The 19,338-nt window shown below is 35.8% G+C and overlaps 2 protein-coding genes across 2 annotated transcripts; both read left to right on the top strand.

Annotated features, from left to right (window-relative positions):
- Positions 1-855: 855 nt before the first annotated feature.
- On the top strand, positions 856-1,512 carry LOC110889771 (glutaredoxin-C13). The gene has a single exon (XM_022137334.2). It carries the CDS (start codon positions 937-939, stop codon positions 1,237-1,239), a length of 303 nt encoding a protein of 100 aa, XP_021993026.1. The 5' UTR covers positions 856-936; the 3' UTR covers positions 1,240-1,512.
- An 11,711-nt stretch (positions 1,513-13,223) lies between these two features.
- Positions 13,224-14,945, top strand: LOC110887873. Its single transcript, XM_022135437.1, has one exon. The coding sequence runs from the start codon at positions 13,224-13,226 to the stop codon at positions 14,943-14,945; it is 1,722 nt and encodes a 573-aa protein (XP_021991129.1).
- The last annotated feature ends 4,393 nt before the right edge of the window (positions 14,946-19,338 follow it).

Here is a 19,338-nt window from a genome sequence, read left to right as displayed (position 1 = left end):
ACGCTCCGTCCACAACTTGGCCATTTGTTAATCTGTTCCTTACCAGCCATATGTACTAAATTTTAAGCAACATAAACACAAAAGGTAATCCTGTAGTTTTCAACTGGAATTCATCAACAACTAGAATCAAGATCATGATGGTTGGTTTTTCTAATATAGTATACTAGATATATACGTTTCTAGAAACTAGAATACTGATCTAGGCATATAATATATTGGTATATCAACTGCCTAAAAATTATATTTACATTCTCTGTTGATGATGAAATTTATTTTATATCTGTAGTTGGTAATACTTCCTTCACTTTAGACTCACTGAACTTGAAACCATGTGAAAAGAACTCACACACTCACAAGATTCGCGTGTTTGAAAGAGTGTAACCAAGTTGGTGGCGCAATATAAAGAATCGTACATAGCCCACTTAAGGCAATCTCATTCCCAATCTTTTTACCCTGAGGAATATATATTCTATAAATTGATTGAAGGAATCTGTTTGAACAAATATTGACCAGCCCTTTTGAACTTTCATCTTTTCATGTACTGCTAAGTAATTAGGCCCGTAGAATGTGGAGGACTTAAACCCGTGGTCTTTAATTTGCCCACGTTGTTCAGTCAACTAAACTAACTTAATGATCAAAGTATACATGAAATCTATGTTTTTTTCTATGTATGAACTAATGCAAGTTCAAGAAGAATATATGTGTTCAACTTGTTCCTTGAAACGGTATCTGTCTTTCTAAAGATACCTTTAGTAGTTTTCAAGCATCTCTTCTTTGGAATTTCTTGTTTGGAGAAAAGATGTCCAGCTTTGCTGATATTTTTATAAATAGGAGTGGCATGAAAACCTCAAACTTCAAGCAAATCTCACCCCCCTCTTCCTATAAGAAAATCCAAATCACCGGATCGCAATCTAATTTAGATTTTGATCCTTTGAGATGGAGAAGATACAAGCATTGACATCACAAAATGGAGTTGTGATTTTCACCAAGAGCACATGTTGCTTGTGTTATGCTGTCACCATTCTCTTCCAAGAACTTAGGGTGAACCCTATAGTTTATGAAATCGACCAACATCCTGAAGGAAGGGAGATGGAGAAGTCACTTCCTAAACAAGGGTGTAACACTGTGCCGGCTGTGTTCATAGGTGGCAAGCTTGTCGGGTCCACCAACGAGGTCATGTCCCTCCACCTAAGCGGCTCGCTCATTCCACTGCTGAAACCATATCAGTCACTATCTTAAATGAACTCGGGTGTACAATTTATCTAAGGAAATAAGGTTGGCTCCAGCCTGATGAGCAGTGGTCAGCTAGATGATTAATTCTTACTAGTATTAAAAATATCTTTTTATTAGCTTCAGCTTCTACTAAGCAAGATTGGCTTGTTAGGTTACTATGATTATTATTACAATTTTAGACTGAATGTAGCTTATTTATTCTATCAACATGTGTTTCTTGAAAACACATGGCTATGCTTCAGATGAATGTAATTATGATCTATTAAAAACTTGCACGTGTTTGTGTGTATATATATATATATATGTATGTATGTATGTATGAATCTTCCAAAGCGAAAGGAGGGCTAAAATATTAAATAGTTTGGATCCTTCCAGATTCATTTGATGTATACAAAACGGGTATGAAAGCTTGCGTTAGAATCATACAGAAAAAATAAGGAAAGTGCAGGCGGGCCGGAGATGTAGCTGATATATTCCAAGTATGGCATTTCTGAACTTTGGTTTTCATAAAAAGTTCAGAAGATATATGCTCTACTTTTAAATAAAGAGTGGTACTGAATACTTTTATCTTCAGTCACCATTATTCATTTATAATGAGTAATTACGTTTTTACGTATGTGGTTATATCACTTTTACTATATTAGTCCAAAATAAGATTTTTTAATATATCTACCCCATGGTCTCTATAACTAACCATTTTGGCCCCTAAGTCTAGAGATGATGGGGGCCAAAACGGTTAGTTATAGAGACCACAGGGGCCAAAATTGTTAGATTTAGGGGCCAAAATGGTTAGTTATAGAGACCATGAGGGCAGATATGTTAAAAATTCTTATTTTAAGCTAATATAGTAAAAGTGATATAACCATAGTGGCCAAAAACGTAATTTATTCTTTGGTAATTATATTTTTGTTTCCAAGTTCCAATTCCCATTTTTATAAGAGCGTCCGACCCCATTTTTGTGGGTGATGTGAAACGTTTTATTGCCGTTTTTAGTACTTAATGATGAAGAGGAAATTGGTGTTTTTGAAGAATGGGTGTTTTGCACATTGTGTTTTTTAGATGTGTAACTGACTGGGCATGTTTTTTGGGCCTTTTTACTCCTTCAAAACAAGAAGATTGCACCAAAACAATGAATTACTAATATATGCTAGCTTCTTCATTAGACTTACTTTGATCTTTTTTCATCTGAATATTCCTCATTTCATAAAGTTGCATACATGCAAATAAAAACCAATAAATATGTAAACTATAATAAGCTGTTGGAATCATACGAACACAAACGACCATCAAATATACGTATAGTATTTTAACAATTACAGTTTCCAGTTCCCCAGGATACAAGGGTCAACAATGAATCGAGTAAGGAATTTTTTAATTGATCTAATCAAAATAGTTCATTTTTTTATTTTATATTTACCAAAATTTGATTTATTTGATTCGAATTTGTATTTGACTTTTATGCCCAGATCAAAATTCGATTCGTATTTGAAACTTGAATCTAAATAAGTTCGACTTAATTCAAAGTCACCCTGTATAATAGTTTCTTTTTTACTTTTATTTTCAGAACTATGACAAACTAAATTTTGAAGGTTATTTTCCATGTTTGTGAATGTATGTCTGTGTATAGTATAAGGTTTAAATATAAAGGGTTGTTAACGTAGAAACTATTAAAAAGATTTAATAGGTTGCACAATTATTTTCGTATAACATGTGTAATTATAACCATGCATAATTATATTCAAAATAACGTGCGTAATTGTACGATTGACTCATGAGTAATTTGTATCTTGTGCATAATAATTAACATAATGTGCGTAATTATATAATTTACTCATAAATAATTTGTATCCATGCATAATTTGTATCTCATGCGTAATTATGAAACTTACCATGCGTAATTTGTATCCTTCATGAGTAATTTTGATTTCCTCATGAGTATAGAACTGAGGAGCCCGTTTATTGTTGTGATAAGAAGATAGGTTTTGATTCGTTACGCTTAACTTGATCTGATACTACTTAAGTTGATATCAAGTTAGTCATAGTCAGAGGAAGAAGATAAATGTAACCATGGCAAGATTTCAAAAATTGTAAACTTTCGATCATTTTCATGTTCAATAAAATTTTATATTTTGTTTACCTGATTCAGTATCATACGTTCAACCAAAACAATATTCACAACACTTACGGAACAAAATCCAAGTTAAACATGCCTTGATACCCTTCACATAGCTTAAATAACAAGCTAGAAAGTTTAAAAATGACAAACAACTGATAATACAAGTCAAGAGGCCAAAATTGTCAAAACAAATTGTTAGAAGGCCTTGCGGACCGTAAGACCTAAGCCTTGCGGTTCGTATGGGTGCCCAGATGCAAAATTTTTGCTCGTTCACCAAGTTCTGACACCTTTCTTCAACTTGTGACACCTTGCACGAATTTTGTCATCTTCAATCTAGTTGTGACACATGTTAGGACACTAAGCAACATCAAAACACACTTGGCAACACCTCCTTGATCCTCCATTGTTATAAATAGGCTCCTTGTTCTTGAGTTTATTCACACCTTTCATTCTTCACTTCTTAAAACATTCTTTCGAGCTTGCTTCTGGACTTAAAGCCTCTTTTTCTAGTTCTAATCTTTTCATCCAAACACTAGTAACTATTTCTCCTAGTCTATTTCATGTTATTAGCTAGTTATTAGCCAAAATTCAAGCAAATTGACTTTTACTTTGACCTTTAGCTCTAACAATTTCGGTCAAGTCAAAGTTCAAAATTGAACTTTGCTACGTGATCGTAACGATGAAGTTGTTAATCCCTTGCGATTACACCCTCTCATCATTAAGTTTAGTTGGCGAAACGATGAGTCAAACATATTTTAAATAAAAGTCGAAACCGCAGAAATTGCATTTTACGATGAATGAACTTTTAAGTATTAAAACAAAAAGTTTTTACACCAAATCATTTTATATAACATTAAAAGACATGTTTTATCATCTCTAGCTCATTATTTCTAGTTTGGTCAACTTTAGGACCCAATCAAGCCATATGACCATAATAATATACGGAATAATCCTCTAAGATTATACCTTATGGTCATTTCGTTTGGTGGGTCAATTGACGAGTCAACTATTTATGTCTAAAACTGTCAAAAATGCCCCTTTGGCATAAAATGGTTTCTAAAACGTATATGATCTATATTCTAACTTCAAGACTGATCATATGACATCATAAAACTTGTTTTTACATGTCGGGCTCATCATAAACCCATTTCGACCATCTGGGCCCGTGTTTACGCGTATGACTAGTTAATTAGAGCAAACTAGTTATAAAGGGTCAAAACTTTTCAAAAACACTTCCAAATCAGAATGTCAGGGTTTAACCAACCATATTACATGAGATCCCTTGCTCATATGGTTATAAACGACATTCTATCCATTCTTCCATCAAAATCCGTATTTTATACATTTAAGAAGTTACCAACGAAAACTTTCTGTTTTGGACAGATTCTGTGTTTTCACTTTAACCAAGCATAACTTAGTCAAAACTTAACCAAACAAAGTAAACTCTTACATTTTTAAGTTCATCGAAATACAATTTCAACGATGTTTAATACATCTACAAACTCTTATGTTTGGACCCTCCAAATATCTAAAATTAAACCGAAGGTCAAAACTGAATGATCTGTAAAGATCAATAGTTTTGACCATATTCTGGGTTCCAAACAGGAAAACTTTCTAGATAAAAGTTGGAGAGCATACTTTGATTTAGTAGATTGGAATTTTTTTATAATTTTCGACAACGTTTACTATTTGAATATATTTTACAAAGACAACACAAAATCCTGTCAAAATTCTTATCTTCTAAAATCTACAATGTTTCCATAACCCATTTCATCCACAAATATCAACGCAACAAAACTTTAACGAAAAAATCCTTATTTCTAGGAAACACTTGAGCTTTGCAAAGTACGTGTAAACACATCATGGACAACCGAAGTGAGTACATAGTCCCCAGTTTTACGTTTTCAAATCGTTTTGGGGTGATTAATATGTGCTAACCATTTTTTTCTCAAATACTACGTATGGCATATGTAAATACTAAGTTCTCTTTGTGTGTACAAATCCCAAATCCTTGTTGGATCTTTCTATACAAATAGTTAGATCGTTATTGGATATTCAAAGTATTATTCTAAATCCTTGATTGGATGTCTAAAAAGTACTTTCACAAGTTCTTGGTTAGTATCTAGGCTAAGTGTTTACGTGCAAATCTTGTGTGGTGAATCGAAGTACAAATCACAAGTTAGATCCATGTTGGATACTCAAAAATACTTTTCAAAATCCTTGATTGGATTTCTAAAAGTGCTTTCACAAGCTTTTGGTTGATTTCTATGCTAAGTGTTTATATGCAAACTTGTGTGATGAAACAAAGTATAATGCACAATTTTTGTTAACACAAATTGCTTGGTATTATACATATTTCCATCCACATTACACTTTTGTCACAAACTTTAACTATCTAACACAATGTATTGCAATACTAAACTTTTCGCCATATACTTGGCTACAAAAATCTATTTTCACGCAACAACTCGTGCAGTTGGACAATGTATTGCAATAACAAAACTTTCGCCAAATACTTGGCCACAAAACCTATGTCACTCACCAACTTTATTGTTGACCATCTATTTTCATATATGTTTCAGGTATTGATACACGAGGATATTTCAAGCATGCTTCACATATGTGACATTTGCACTTTTTCAATCGTTGTACAATTCCGAACATTTTCATATTCAATAAAACCTTGTATTTTATTTACGAAATGCATATTTTCAATCGTTACACAATTTCGATCATTTTCGTGTTCAATAAAATGTTATATTTTATTTACGAAACACACAACTATATGATCGAACGAAACAATATCCACGACATTTCTGCACCAAAATCTGAGTTACACATGCCTTAACACCTGTATATAACCTAAATACTAGGTTAAAAGGGGTTAAAAATGACAAAATGCAACAATACAAATCCAGGGGCCAAATCTGCCAAAAACCAAAAATTCTGATCTTCAAGAGGCTTACGGACCGTAAGCAAAAGACTCCATACAGTCCGTATGGAGCTGTCAGCAACAGAAAACTGGCAGCTAGTTGTTCTTCTGCATTTCTTGGCCTCCAAGTCGCGATTTTGCCACCATTTCAGTTCCTTTGGACACCTGGGATGACAGTAATCAGTCCTTGATGACTCATGGAACACTTGGCTTGATTTGGTGATCATTTGGTCAATATAAATAACCTTGTTCATCCACCATTTCAACTTGCTCATTTCAAAAATTCTTTCTCCCTCTCTTGGAGCTTGTTTCCAGCTGATTGGAAGCCTCCTATCTTGAGTTCTGAAAGTGTTCTTCAACACAAGTAAGTGCTCTTCCTAGTTCTTTCTTTTTTTGGCTATTTTGAGCCAAAAGTCAAAAAGTTTGACTTTCTGTTTGATTTTCGGTTCTAACCATTTTTGCTCAAGTCAAAGTTCAATTAAAATTCACAACGTGATCGTAATCAGGAAGGTATTAATCCCTTGCGATTGCACCTTCTGATTACCACATTTCTTAGGCGAAGTGACAAGTCAAAGTTTTATGAGTTAAATGTCAAAATGCGCAAAAGTGCATTTTACGATGAAAACATTTTTGGGTATTAAAACTAAAGTGTGAACACCAAATCCGTTTTATATCATTATTAGACATGTTCAAACATGTCTAACTCGTCATTTCTAGTTTAGTGCTTTTTATTTAGTTGTATGTCAAGCGGTTTGACTATCGCTTTGACTTTCAAATCTAACACGTTTGGTCAATCTTAGGATTCGACCAAACGCATTTTTATGACAATTATAATATAGGGAATAATCCTCTAAGTTTATACCTTATGGTCATATAGTTTGGTTAGTTATATGATGATTCGATTTTATATACTTTTATAATGCCGAAAACGCCCATTTGGCGCATAAAATGGTTTTAATCATATAAGACCAAAGATTTGACATCTAAATTGATGTTATAACATAATCAAACTTGTTTTGACATATATGACTCATCATAGGACTTGTTTAACCATCCGAACACATAATTACGCTTACGACCCGTTAAAGTGGCGTAAACCACTTTAACGAGTCATAACGGGTTAAAGCACTTAGGAACCCTTTCTAATCAGAATGTTAAGCTTATTAAACCATATTATACGAGATCCTTCCCTCATTTGGTTTATAGAATTCATTCTATCCAATCCTCCGATTAAAGTTTCTTATTGCACTAACACATAGATATCCGACATACTAGGAAACAATTGACCTTTTGAGCTTTGTTTGAACATTGACAAGACATATACGCAATCCCAAGTGAGTACACAGTCCACTCTTTTACTTTTTTCAAATGTTTTGGGGTGATTCATATGTGCCTATCACTACTTTCATGTTTTCATGACATTATACATCGTTTAATTACCTAGTATGTATAGTACATGATTTCAAAGACATTATACATGGTATATTTACCTAATATACCTAGTACATGGTTTCAAAGACATTATACATGGTATATTTACCTAATATACCTAGTACATGGTTTCTAAGACATTATACATGGTATATATACATAATATACCTAGTACACGGTTTTAAAGATATTATACATGGTATATTTACCTAATATACCTAGTACATGGTTTCAAAGACATTATACATGGTTTCAAAACATTACACGACATGCTTACATTGTACTAAATCAAATCAAACACACAAACAAAAAAATATTATTATTATTATTATTAACTATTACCCTATTTAATATCCAAAAGAAAAAGAATTAAACCATTTATAAAGAAGAAAGCACCGTACAATGAGGTTGACTAATAAATAGATGTTGACTATTTTTAACATGATTAAATTACAAAAACACCCCTATGTACATCATCTTCTTCAGAACATTAAATTTTCCCTCCCCTAGTAAATTTTTCGTCGGAATCAGATTCTGGTGACTACTTTTAACAATTTTCTTCATTTTCGCTGCACTTACTGAGTTACTGGTCAACTAACAATCTTAGGGGGTCAAGAAAACAAAAAGCCACAGGATGAAGAATCAAAACTTTCATGGACGGCCGGCGGCCGGAGGGTCAGCGGACCCTCCTGACCCCCCCTATAGTTCCGCCCCTGTTGGTGCGTTGAACTCGACAATGATACATTCATTAACAATGATCACGCCGACCGGTAGTATGTTATGGTACCATAGGATTAACAACCTCATTCCCGCTTCCTAGATTTGTTTGAAAGTGACCTTAGGGAATGACATAATCCGATGACATTTTTGATAAACCATTGTCTTTATAAGGTTTTATTCGACAGTCGACAAGGCTTGAATGTATTCGCCAAGAATCTATATATATGTTTACATAATAAAAGCAATTGTTTTATAAGACAAAACTTTTTGATTATACAAGACAAGACAAGACAAGACATTTTGGTTGTTTATACAAGACATTATCTTATGGTTTAAACAAGACCTTTTGTTTACCATACAAGACATTTGTGGTTTATACCATACAAGACATTTGTTGGTTTATACAAGACATGACATATTTTAATTTATACAAACATAACATTTTGTTTGGTTATTTCAAAGACATATTTGGTAATTAAGTTAACCATTCATCATTTCTTCTAAATCAAATGAGTTTTCATATGATTTCACAAAGAAACACTTTTATTATAGATTCATGGCTACTTTTGGAATAGTTTAAACATTTCTTTTAACATTCAAAGCCATGAGTCGTCATCACAAAACCTATGTTACTCACAGGCATTTTTATGTTGACGTTTATTTTCACATATGTTTCAGGAGCTAATGTTTGATGATTTTGAGCATGCTACACATAGGACGGACACGGGCCTTAGTTATCTTAAAACATAAAGACAATTGTTGTGTTTAGTTTGTTATTATTTCAAGACAATGTAATTAAACATTTCAATAATACAAAACTTTATGACTCCCCGACGTTTCCGCCGCGGTTTGTTGTTTTACGCAGTCTGGATGTTACAATAGGAACGGATTTTGGCCTTAGATTACTTTTAAATTTAAAAACAATTACTTATACTCCTTTGTGTTTGTAAAACAATATAATCAATATAATGAAACTTTAGTACCACGTGTTATGAATAATTTGTAACGTGACTCCCCGACATTTCCGTCGCGGGTTGTTTTTTACATGGTCGAGGTGTTACAATAAATTTGATCTGAAGTCAATCAAGGTAGGCTGATATCACATTAATCTCAGATAAGGTTGACATTGATTTGATCCGAAACTAGCAATGTTGATATCAAATTCGATCCGATACCATTGAAGTTAGAAAGATAGTCGAAGTTTAATTACCAATATTGGAAGGAAGAAACATAAGACATGAACAATGACTAAGAAGGATGACATTTTAAAAGAAGAAGGAACTACGATGATGCTCCAATGCTAAATTCTAAGTTCCATGAATTACAATATTTGGGCAGTAAAAAATAAAGCAATTTTCAATGTACATGGAATATGGGAAAGAATCGTATCGACATGAGAAGTTGATACAAAGAAAATGATTGTTGTTTATCTCTATAAAGCCATGTCAGAAGAACTATTATTTCAAATTGCCCATCATACAAGTTTTAAAGATATTTGGGAAGATTTGAAAGCAAGATATATAGGAGCAGACAGAGTTAAAGAAGCAAGAATGCAAACTCTTTAATCAGAATTTGAAGCTCTAAAGATGAAAGATTTTGAATCACTAGATAATTTTACTGGCAAAATTAGCAAACTTGTCTCGCAAGCCAACAACCTTGGATCTACAATTGATAACAATAGATTAGTTCGGAAACTATTCAGCTCCGTACTAGAAGAGTACATTCAGATTGTTGTTGCATTTAAACAATTTGATAATCTTAAAACTATGTAATTTCAAGAAGTTATCGGGAGATTAAAGGCATATGAAGAATGCATCAAGAAACCAGCAGAAGGTGACATGCACACTAAACTCGTATTTGACGTTAAAATCTCGAAAAAAAATTCAATCACCAAATTTTTTTCGGACACTCATATCATCACCACGATCAAAAAAATGTTTTTGACACATTCGCACAGATGAGAAAGGTTCATTCGTGCGAATGTCTCCTTCGTGCAGATGAAATGATTTTTAGAACGAAATAGGCTGGTTCGTACGGATGAGGTCTGGTTCGCGTGGATGAATGCTTATCTGTGTGGATGAAGGTTGGTTCGTGCGGATGAACATGATTTATCAAACGGATCAAGCTTCATTCGTGCAGATGAATGATTCCTTCGCACAAATGTGACACTCCTGCGCATGAAAGTATCTCGTCCATTCGAAACATCGTTGTTCACCTTTTCGATCTAAAATCTTTATTTCTTCGACTTTTATGATGATTCATTCATAGACTAGGTCAAAATTCATTATTAAACAATCCTATGGTATCAATTTTACTTTTGGTCCGTGGATTGTCCGTTATTTGATGTTTTACGTCTAAAACCCCTAAAAGTTCATAAATCATGAGTATAGGTGATTCAATCAACTGTTAGATAGATTGAATCAGTACCATAGCTCTGATACCAATTGAAAATTCCGGATCCGGTAGGTTTAGACGGAAGTTTGGATAGGATAGAACTAATTCAGTGGAAATCTCATCATAATAGTCATAAGTAGAAGGTTTCTGTAACACCCCAAAATATGCAATTTATTTATGTTATTTGAAATGTCTAGACAAGTTATATTTAACCTAGTTAAGTAGTTATACTAGTAACTTGATAGGAAGAAAAGTTGAATGATAAATAAACAAACTAAGAAAGTGAAGGGACTAAACTTGTTAAAAAGAATAAAAGTTTTAATTAAACAAATAAAGGAAAAAAGGGAAAACACAAAACACACGTACTGGTGTGTTTGTGTTGGATCGATCAGAGGGAGAAGCCAAGAACAAACCCTAACTTTCAGAAAATCACAAGATTAAGAAGGAATTAAGGGCCTAAATTGATGCATGAGCTCCAATCTTTAACTATCTAAGCTTGTTCAACACAAGGTAAGTCGAAAATTCTGATTTGATGATTTGTAGAAAGTGGGTTATAACCCAATCATGAAATCATGTGGAAATCTTGTGTAATTATGAGTTAGGAATTCGTAATAGACTGAGGAATTTGTATAATTTTGATTGTTTGGATGATTAGGGTTCATACCCACTTGTTGTAGGAAGAAGATGAACATGATGATTTATAATGATATGTTTATGGAAGTGAATTGATACATAATCTGAATGTGATAGAGAAATTAGATTAGTTAAAATGGTGTAGGATGAAAGAAAGTCATGAACTTGATTGATTCTTGTTAGATTAGAAGGTGAATAAGTAGGGTTATGCAATAAATACTTGTACTTTGTGCTTTGTTGATAACATGCACATCAAGTGTTTGACAAAATGCCTCAATGAAAATGCTAGTCATATAAGCCATAAACCTTGTGTGAACTGAACATGTTTATGAAGTATGAGTAAATTGTATGATGTTTTATCGATTGATATGTGTAAATGAGCATGAAACATGAATTAAAAGAATGAATGGTTATATGTAGGCATTAAGGAAGAAAGTTCGAGTCAAGTGAAGCAACAAGGGGATCAAGACCGAGGTACCCTACTTGTACAATTTTGGTTTTACTTTAGATATGTGTTTATCCATAATTGTGCTAATTTGAATCAAGCATGGTTAAGATATATGAATGGACCCTTCTCTTGAATGGGTCGAATGATGAAATTGTAAGACTAGAAAGAGTGGCATGAAGTTCCGTTGGAACTCACTACCGTACAAGTATGAAAGAATGTAGTTTAATACAAGTCGTGAATGTCACGTTTATTTCAAGTCCGTAAGTTAATTTCTTGGGTTAAAGAAGGAAACTTTGTTCTAATGAGTTTTGATGTTGTGGTCATGTAGGTAAATCTCATGTCTAGCTATCAAGCTTTGCCCGGATCGAACACACCTCAAGCCCGTCAAGCGCTCCGCATTTTGTATAAAGTCAATGTCAAATTACCTAGTTACTTATATCTATGCTTTGTACTTAAAACTAGTTTGGTCATGGTTGTCTTTTGAAAAGTTGTCGTAAGTGCGTACATAAACTTAATGGTTTCGAAACTAAAAATAGGTCATCTTTTGTTGTGTATGTCATGTCTTTTGAATGTTTGCGTATAGTTTGAATGAAATTTGATTATGAAAAACAGGGTACCGCCCGTTTACAAATGGGTCATGCCCAAATTTTGTTAGAAAAGTATGTTGTCATTTAATAAATTTAAAGGAAAAATTATGGACGTTACAAGTTGGTATCAGAGCGTAGGTTTGAGGGATCCAAGCATCAAATGCTTGAACTCAAACCGGAAGCTCATGTGAAGAGTGTGTTCGGCCCGCGGCGCGAAGCAAGTAAGTACCTTTAAAGTTGATTTTGTATTATGAATGAGTTGGTTAGGGAATGTAAGGAAAATCATCACGGGATGATGTGTAAAAGTTTGGGACGAAACGGACTGGTACGGGTTAAAACGGGTTGAACAGATGGCTGCAAAATAAGAAATTCATCGAAGTATGCTGGGCGTCACCGTAAGTTACGGTGACACCGTAACTTACGGTAGACACTGGGACGAAATTCTTCTGCCGTAAGGCAGTAGCCTTACACCGTAAAAGAAATAATGCCACCGTAAATTACGGTGACACCGTAATTTACGGCGGAGACTGTTTTCAGCCTTTTTCAATTGCGATGTTCTGCTTAATGTTTTCTATCATACGTGAAGTATTGCAAACGCTATAATAAGACTCTAAAGAATGATAGAATGCATGAATGTTAACTTTCAAAGGAAGCTATGTACTATTAGAATGATTATATGATGGAAAGGATGATTGAATGCTTGAAATAAAGAACGATGTTTATGTGTAGATGACGGATACGAATGAGGATGAAGCCACGCAACAAGAGCGACTGAAAATTATGATCTCGGAAGAGATTGGAAGGGCAATGCAAGCAAGTATTCCTCATTTAGCCCAAGAAGTAGAAGGTCATGTGCTGGAAGTGGTAGAAACAATGATGGCGGGTAAGATGGAAGAGTTGAAGGGAATGATTAGCGAAGTGCAAGGAAAGAAAGGAACTCGCAAATGCACATACAAAGAATTTATGGCGTGCAACCCGTTACCGTTCAAAGGAGAAATTGATCCTATAGCGTGCCAAAGGTGGATTGCAAGTACTGAAGCGGTGTTCATATGGAGTCATTGTGAGAAGGAGGATCAAGTGATGTTCGCCACCGGTTTGCTACAACTCCGAGCTAAAGATTGGTGGGATGTTTATAGTAAAGAGATTGGGGAAGAAAAAGTTCAAGTCTTGACATGGCAAGAGTTCAAGGAACCTTTTCTAAAGTACCACAGTCCGCAATCTGCCATTGACAAGATCCAAGAAGATTTCTTACATCTTCGTCAGAAAGATGAAACCATTGATGAAATCACCAACGTGTTCCTTGACAAGCTGAAGTTCTGTAAAGATATAGCAGGAACGGAAAGAATGAAGATAAACCGTTATTACGGTATGTTGAAGGCTGAATATCGGGAGTTCATAATTCCCGCTAAATGTGAAACTTTGAATGAGCTCATTGACTTGGCCCGAGATAGGGAGATTGAAATAAGAAGACAAGCAGAAAGAGGCGAAAAGAGAGTATCTGAAAATGTTTCCAGCTCGAGCCCTTCAAAGAAACCAAAATTTCAAGATCAAAGCAAGAAGGATAAGGCGAAGGGTAGTGTTCCGAAATGCAAAACGTGTGGAAAGTTACACATGGGGGAGTGTTTGAAAGGGAAGAAGGGCTGTTACAATTGTGGTCAAGAGGGACACCCATACTATAGGTGTCCTAATCCTTCAAGAACGTGTTACAACTGTTTCCAACCGGGTCATATTAAGGCTGAGTGTCCCAAGCTTCAACAGAAAACCGATAAGGAAGCAAGAAAGGAGGAAGCCCCAAGAGCTAAGGGGAAGATGTTTCAGATCACAACCAAGGAAGCGAAGGACCACCCGAATGTTGTATCAGGTATATTCTCATTGAACTCGATGCCTACGTACATGTTATTTGATACCGGTGCCAGTAGATCGTTTGTATCAAGTGAATTAGTGTCACACCCCTCCTTTAAAATCGAAAGACTGCATGTACCATTAGAAGTAGAAATAGCCGATAGTAAGAGTTATTTGTTGCACGAAGTTTGTAGAGATTGTGAAATAATCATTGAAGACGAGAAGTTTGCCATTGACCTTATTCCCATGATATTGGGGGAATTTAAGGTTATAGTTGGCATGGATTGGCTAGCTAAACATCAGGCCGAAATTCAATGTGAGAAGAAGGTAATTCATGTGTTAACATCGGAAGGAAAACGAGTAAGCATACAAGGGGAAAGGAATATCAACTCGAAGCTTTGTTCTATAGTCCAAGCATACAAGTACGTACGAAATGGAAGCAAGGCATTTCTAACTTACGTGGTGGATACTAAGCAGAATACCCCTAAGATAGAAGAGGTTGAAGTCGTGAACGAGTTTCTTGATGTTTTTCCGAAGATTTACCGGGGCTTCCACCAGAACGCGAAGTGGATTTCAAGATTGAATTGTACCCTGATGCCAAACCCGTAGCCAAGGCCCCTTATAGGTTGGCCCCAACTGAAATACGGGAGTTAATGGTACAAATACAAGAATTGCTCGACAAGGGTTTTATACGCCCGAGTGTGTCGCCATGGGGAGCGCCTGTACTTTTTGTCAAAAAGAAAGATGGTTCGATGCGCATGTGCATCGATTACCGAGAGTTGAATAAGCTGACAGTGAAAAACCGATACCCATTGCCCCGAATCGATGATCTCTTCGATCAGTTACAAGGGGCAAGTTGGTTTTCAAAAATAGATTTGCGGTCCGGGTACCATCAGTTAAGAGTGCGAGAGGAGGATGTGGCGAAAACGGCTTTTAGAACGCGATACGGGCATTATGAGTTCTTATTAATGTCCTTTGGATTAACGAACGCGCCTGCCGCATTCATGGATCTTATGAATCGAGTTTGTCGGCCCATGTTAGACAAATTCGTTATAGTTTTTATCGATGACATCCTGGTTTATTCCCGGAGTAAAGCCGAACATGCATGCCATTTACGTGAGGTTCTTGAAGTACTTTGCAAGGAGAAATTGTACGCGAAATTCTCCAAGTGTGCTTTTTGGCTTAGAGAGGTACAATTTCTCGGTCATGTGATTAATGCGGATGGTATCTTAGTAGACCCGTCAAAGGTGGAAGCCGTTATGAAGTGGGTACCTCCCAAGAACCCAAGTGAAGTAAGAAGCTTTTTGGGTTTAGCAGGCTATTATAGGAGGTTATCCAAGACTTTTCTAAATTGGCCTTGCCGTTGACCAAGTTAACCAAGAAGGATGAGAAGTTTTCATGGGGTGCAGATCAAGAAAGGGCGTTTCAAACCTTGAAAGAAAAGTTGTCGAGTTCCCCGGTACTAACCTTACCAGATGGAACGGAAGACTTGGTGGTGTTTACGGATGCGTCACACCAAGGGTTGGGATGTGCTTTAATGCAAAGGGGTAGAGTCATTGCCTATGCTTCTAGGCAATTGAAGACACACGAAAGTAATTACCCAACCCATGATTTGGAGTTAGCTGCAGTAGTATTTGCTTTGAAGATATGGAGGCACTATCTTTACGGTACGAAAAGCGTTATTTATTCTGACCACAAAAGCCTTAAATATTTTTTCGAGCAAAGGGAATTAAATATGAGGCAACGAAGGTGGTTAGAACTTCTTAAAGATTATGATTGTGAGATCCTTTATCATCCGGGTAAAGCTAACGTAGTAGCCGATGCCCTGAGCCGAAAGGATTACCCGCCTCCAATTCAAGTAAAGTCCATGAAGATGGTAATTGCACCTCGATTTCTCGAAATGGTTAAAGAAGCCCAAATCAAGTCACTAAGCGGAATGGATTCTAAAAAGGAAAGAACAAAGGGGTTTGTGGATAAATTCGAAGAAAGATCTGATGGAATTAAAACCATGTATGGTCGTATTTGGATACCTCGGTTTAGCGAAGCAAAGGGTGTATTACTCGAAGAAGCTCACAAATCCCGATTTTCGGTTCATCCTGGAGCTACAAAAATGTATTTGGACTTGAAGAAAAGTTATTGGTGGCCCGGCATGAAGCGTGATATTGTCAAGTATGTTGCCAAATGTTTGACATGTCTGCAGGTAAAGGCAGAACATCAAAAACCATATGGGAAGTTGCAACCGTTAGAGATTCCGGTATGGAAATGGGAAGAATTGACGATGGACCTAGTGACCAAGCTTCCTAAGACAAGGAAAGGTCACGATGCTATATGGGTGATCGTAGATCGCCTCACCAAGAGCGCGCATTTCTTACCCATTCGGGAAGCTTTCTCTTCCGAAAAGATGGTGGAGATCTATGTTAACGAGATAATATCACGACATGGAGTTCCTGTATCTATTGTGTCGGATCGAGATACCCGATTCACATCTCGATATTGGCAAGGTTTTCATGAAAGTATGGGTACAAAATTACATTTCAGTACCGCTTACCACCCCCAAACGGATGGTCAGTCCGAGCGGACTATTCAAACACTTATCGACATGCTGCGGGCATGTGTAATAGACTTCGGGGGAAGCTGGGATGACCACTTGCCGTTGGTGGAATTTTCATACAACAATAGCTACCACAACGGCATTCGAATGGCACCATATGAATTGTTGTATGGAAGAAAGTGTAGAACTCCAATTTGTTGGGGAGAGGTGGGACAGAGAGAAATTGCACCCAACGAGGTGGTGGCTAAAACTAACGAGAAGATCGATCTTGTGCGAGCCCGTTTAAAAGCGGCTCAAGATCGACAAAAGGCCTATGCAGATCAAAGGAGGCGACCCATCGAATTTCAAATAGGTGATTATGTGTTATTAAAGGTTTCCCCATGGAAAGGTATAATCCGCTTCCGTAAGCGAGGAAAGCTAGGTCCCCGCTACATAGGACCTTTCAAGATTGTAGCCCGGGTTGGGGAGGTAGCATATCGGTTGGAATTACCGTCAACTTTGGATGGAATACATGACACATTCCATGTGTCACAATTGAGAAAGTGTCTAGCGGATGAGACGGCATATGTGCCCCTTGACGATATTGAGCTGGATGAAAAATTGAATTATATCGAGAGGCCGATAGCTATCAAGGATTCCAAGGTAACGCACCTTCGGAACAAAACTATGAAGCAAGTCTTGGTGCAATGGCAGCATCGGAAGGGATCGGATCTTACATGGGAGTTAGAGGATGAAACGAGGAAGCTCTACCCGACACTATTTGGTACGCATTAAGGTTTCGGGGACGAAACCTCTTTTAAGGGGGGTAGACTTGTAACACCCCAAAATATGCAATTTATTTATGTTATTTGAAATGTCTAGACAAGTTATATTTAACCTAGTTAAGTAGTTATACTAGTAACTTGATAGGAAGAAAAGTTGAATGATAAATAAACAAACTAAGAAAGTGAAGGGACTAAACTTGTTAAAAAGAATAAAAGTTTTAATTAAACAAATAAAGGAAAAAAGGGAAAACACAAAACACACGTACTGGTGTGTTTGTGTTGGATCGATCAGAGGGAGAAGCCAAGAACAAACCCTAACATTCAGAAAATCACAAGATTAAGAAGGAATTAAGGGCCTAAATTGATGCATGAGCTCCAATCTTTAACTATCTAAGCTTGTTCAACACAAGGTAAGTCGAAAATTCTGATTTGATGATTTGTAGAAAGTGGGTTATAACCCAATCATGAAATCATGTGGAAATCTTGTGTAATTATGAGTTAGGAATTCGTAATAGACTGAGGAATTTGTATAATTTTGATTGTTTGGATGATTAGGGTTCATACCCACTTGTTGTAGGAAGAAGATGAACATGATGATTTATAATGATATGTTTATGGAAGTGAATTGATACATAATCTGAATGTGATAGAGAAATTAGATTAGTTAAAATGGTGTAGGATGAAAGAAAGTCATGAACTTGATTGATTCTTGTTAGATTAGAAGGTGAATAAGTAGGGTTATGCAATAAATACTTGTACTTTGTGCTTTGTTGATAACATGCACATCAAGTGTTTGACAAAATGCCTCAATGAAAATGCTAGTCATATAAGCCATAAACCTTGTGTGAATTGAACATGTTTATGAAGTATGAGTAAATTGTATGATGTTTTATCGATTGATATGTGTAAATGAGCATGAAACATGAATTAAAAGAATGAATGGTTATATGTAGGCATTAAGGAAGAAAGTTCGAGTCAAGTGAAGCAACAAGGGGATCAAGACCGAGGTACCCTACTTGTACAATTTTGGTTTTACTTTAGATATGTGTTTATCCATAATTGTGCTAATTTGAATCAAGCATGGTTAAGATATATGAATGGACCCTTCTCTTGAATGGGTCGAATGATGAAATTGTAAGACTAGAAAGAGTGGCATGAAGTTCCGTTGGAACTCACTACCGTACAAGTATGAAAGAATGTAGTTTAATACAAGTCGTGAATGTCACGTTTATTTCAAGTCCGTAAGTTAATTTCTTGGGTTAAAGAAGGAAACTTTGTTCTAATGAGTTTTGATGTTGTGGTCATGTAGGTAAATCTCATGTCTAGCTATCAAGCTTTGCCCGGATCGAACACACCTCAAGCCCGTCAAGCGCTCCGCATTTTGTATAAAGTCAATGTCAAATTACCTAGTTACTTATGTCTATGCTTTGTACTTAAAACTAGTTTGGTCATGGTTGTCTTTTGAAAAGTTGTCGTAAGTGCGTACATAAACTTAATGGTTTCGAAACTAAAAATAGGTCATCTTTTGTTGTGTATGTCATGTCTTTTGAATGTTTGCGTATAGTTTGAATGAAATTTGATTATGAAAAACAGGGTACCGCCCGTTTACAAACGGGTCATGCCCAAATTTTGTTAGAAAAGTATGTTGTCATTTAATAAATTTAAAGGAAAAATTATGGACGTTACA

The sequence above is a fragment of the Helianthus annuus genome, chromosome 11 (genome assembly GCF_002127325.2).
Source record: "Helianthus annuus cultivar XRQ/B chromosome 11, HanXRQr2.0-SUNRISE, whole genome shotgun sequence".
In the NCBI taxonomy this organism is placed as follows: Eukaryota; Viridiplantae; Streptophyta; class Magnoliopsida; order Asterales; family Asteraceae; genus Helianthus; species Helianthus annuus.
This window is presented reverse-complemented; position numbering and strand designations above follow the sequence as displayed.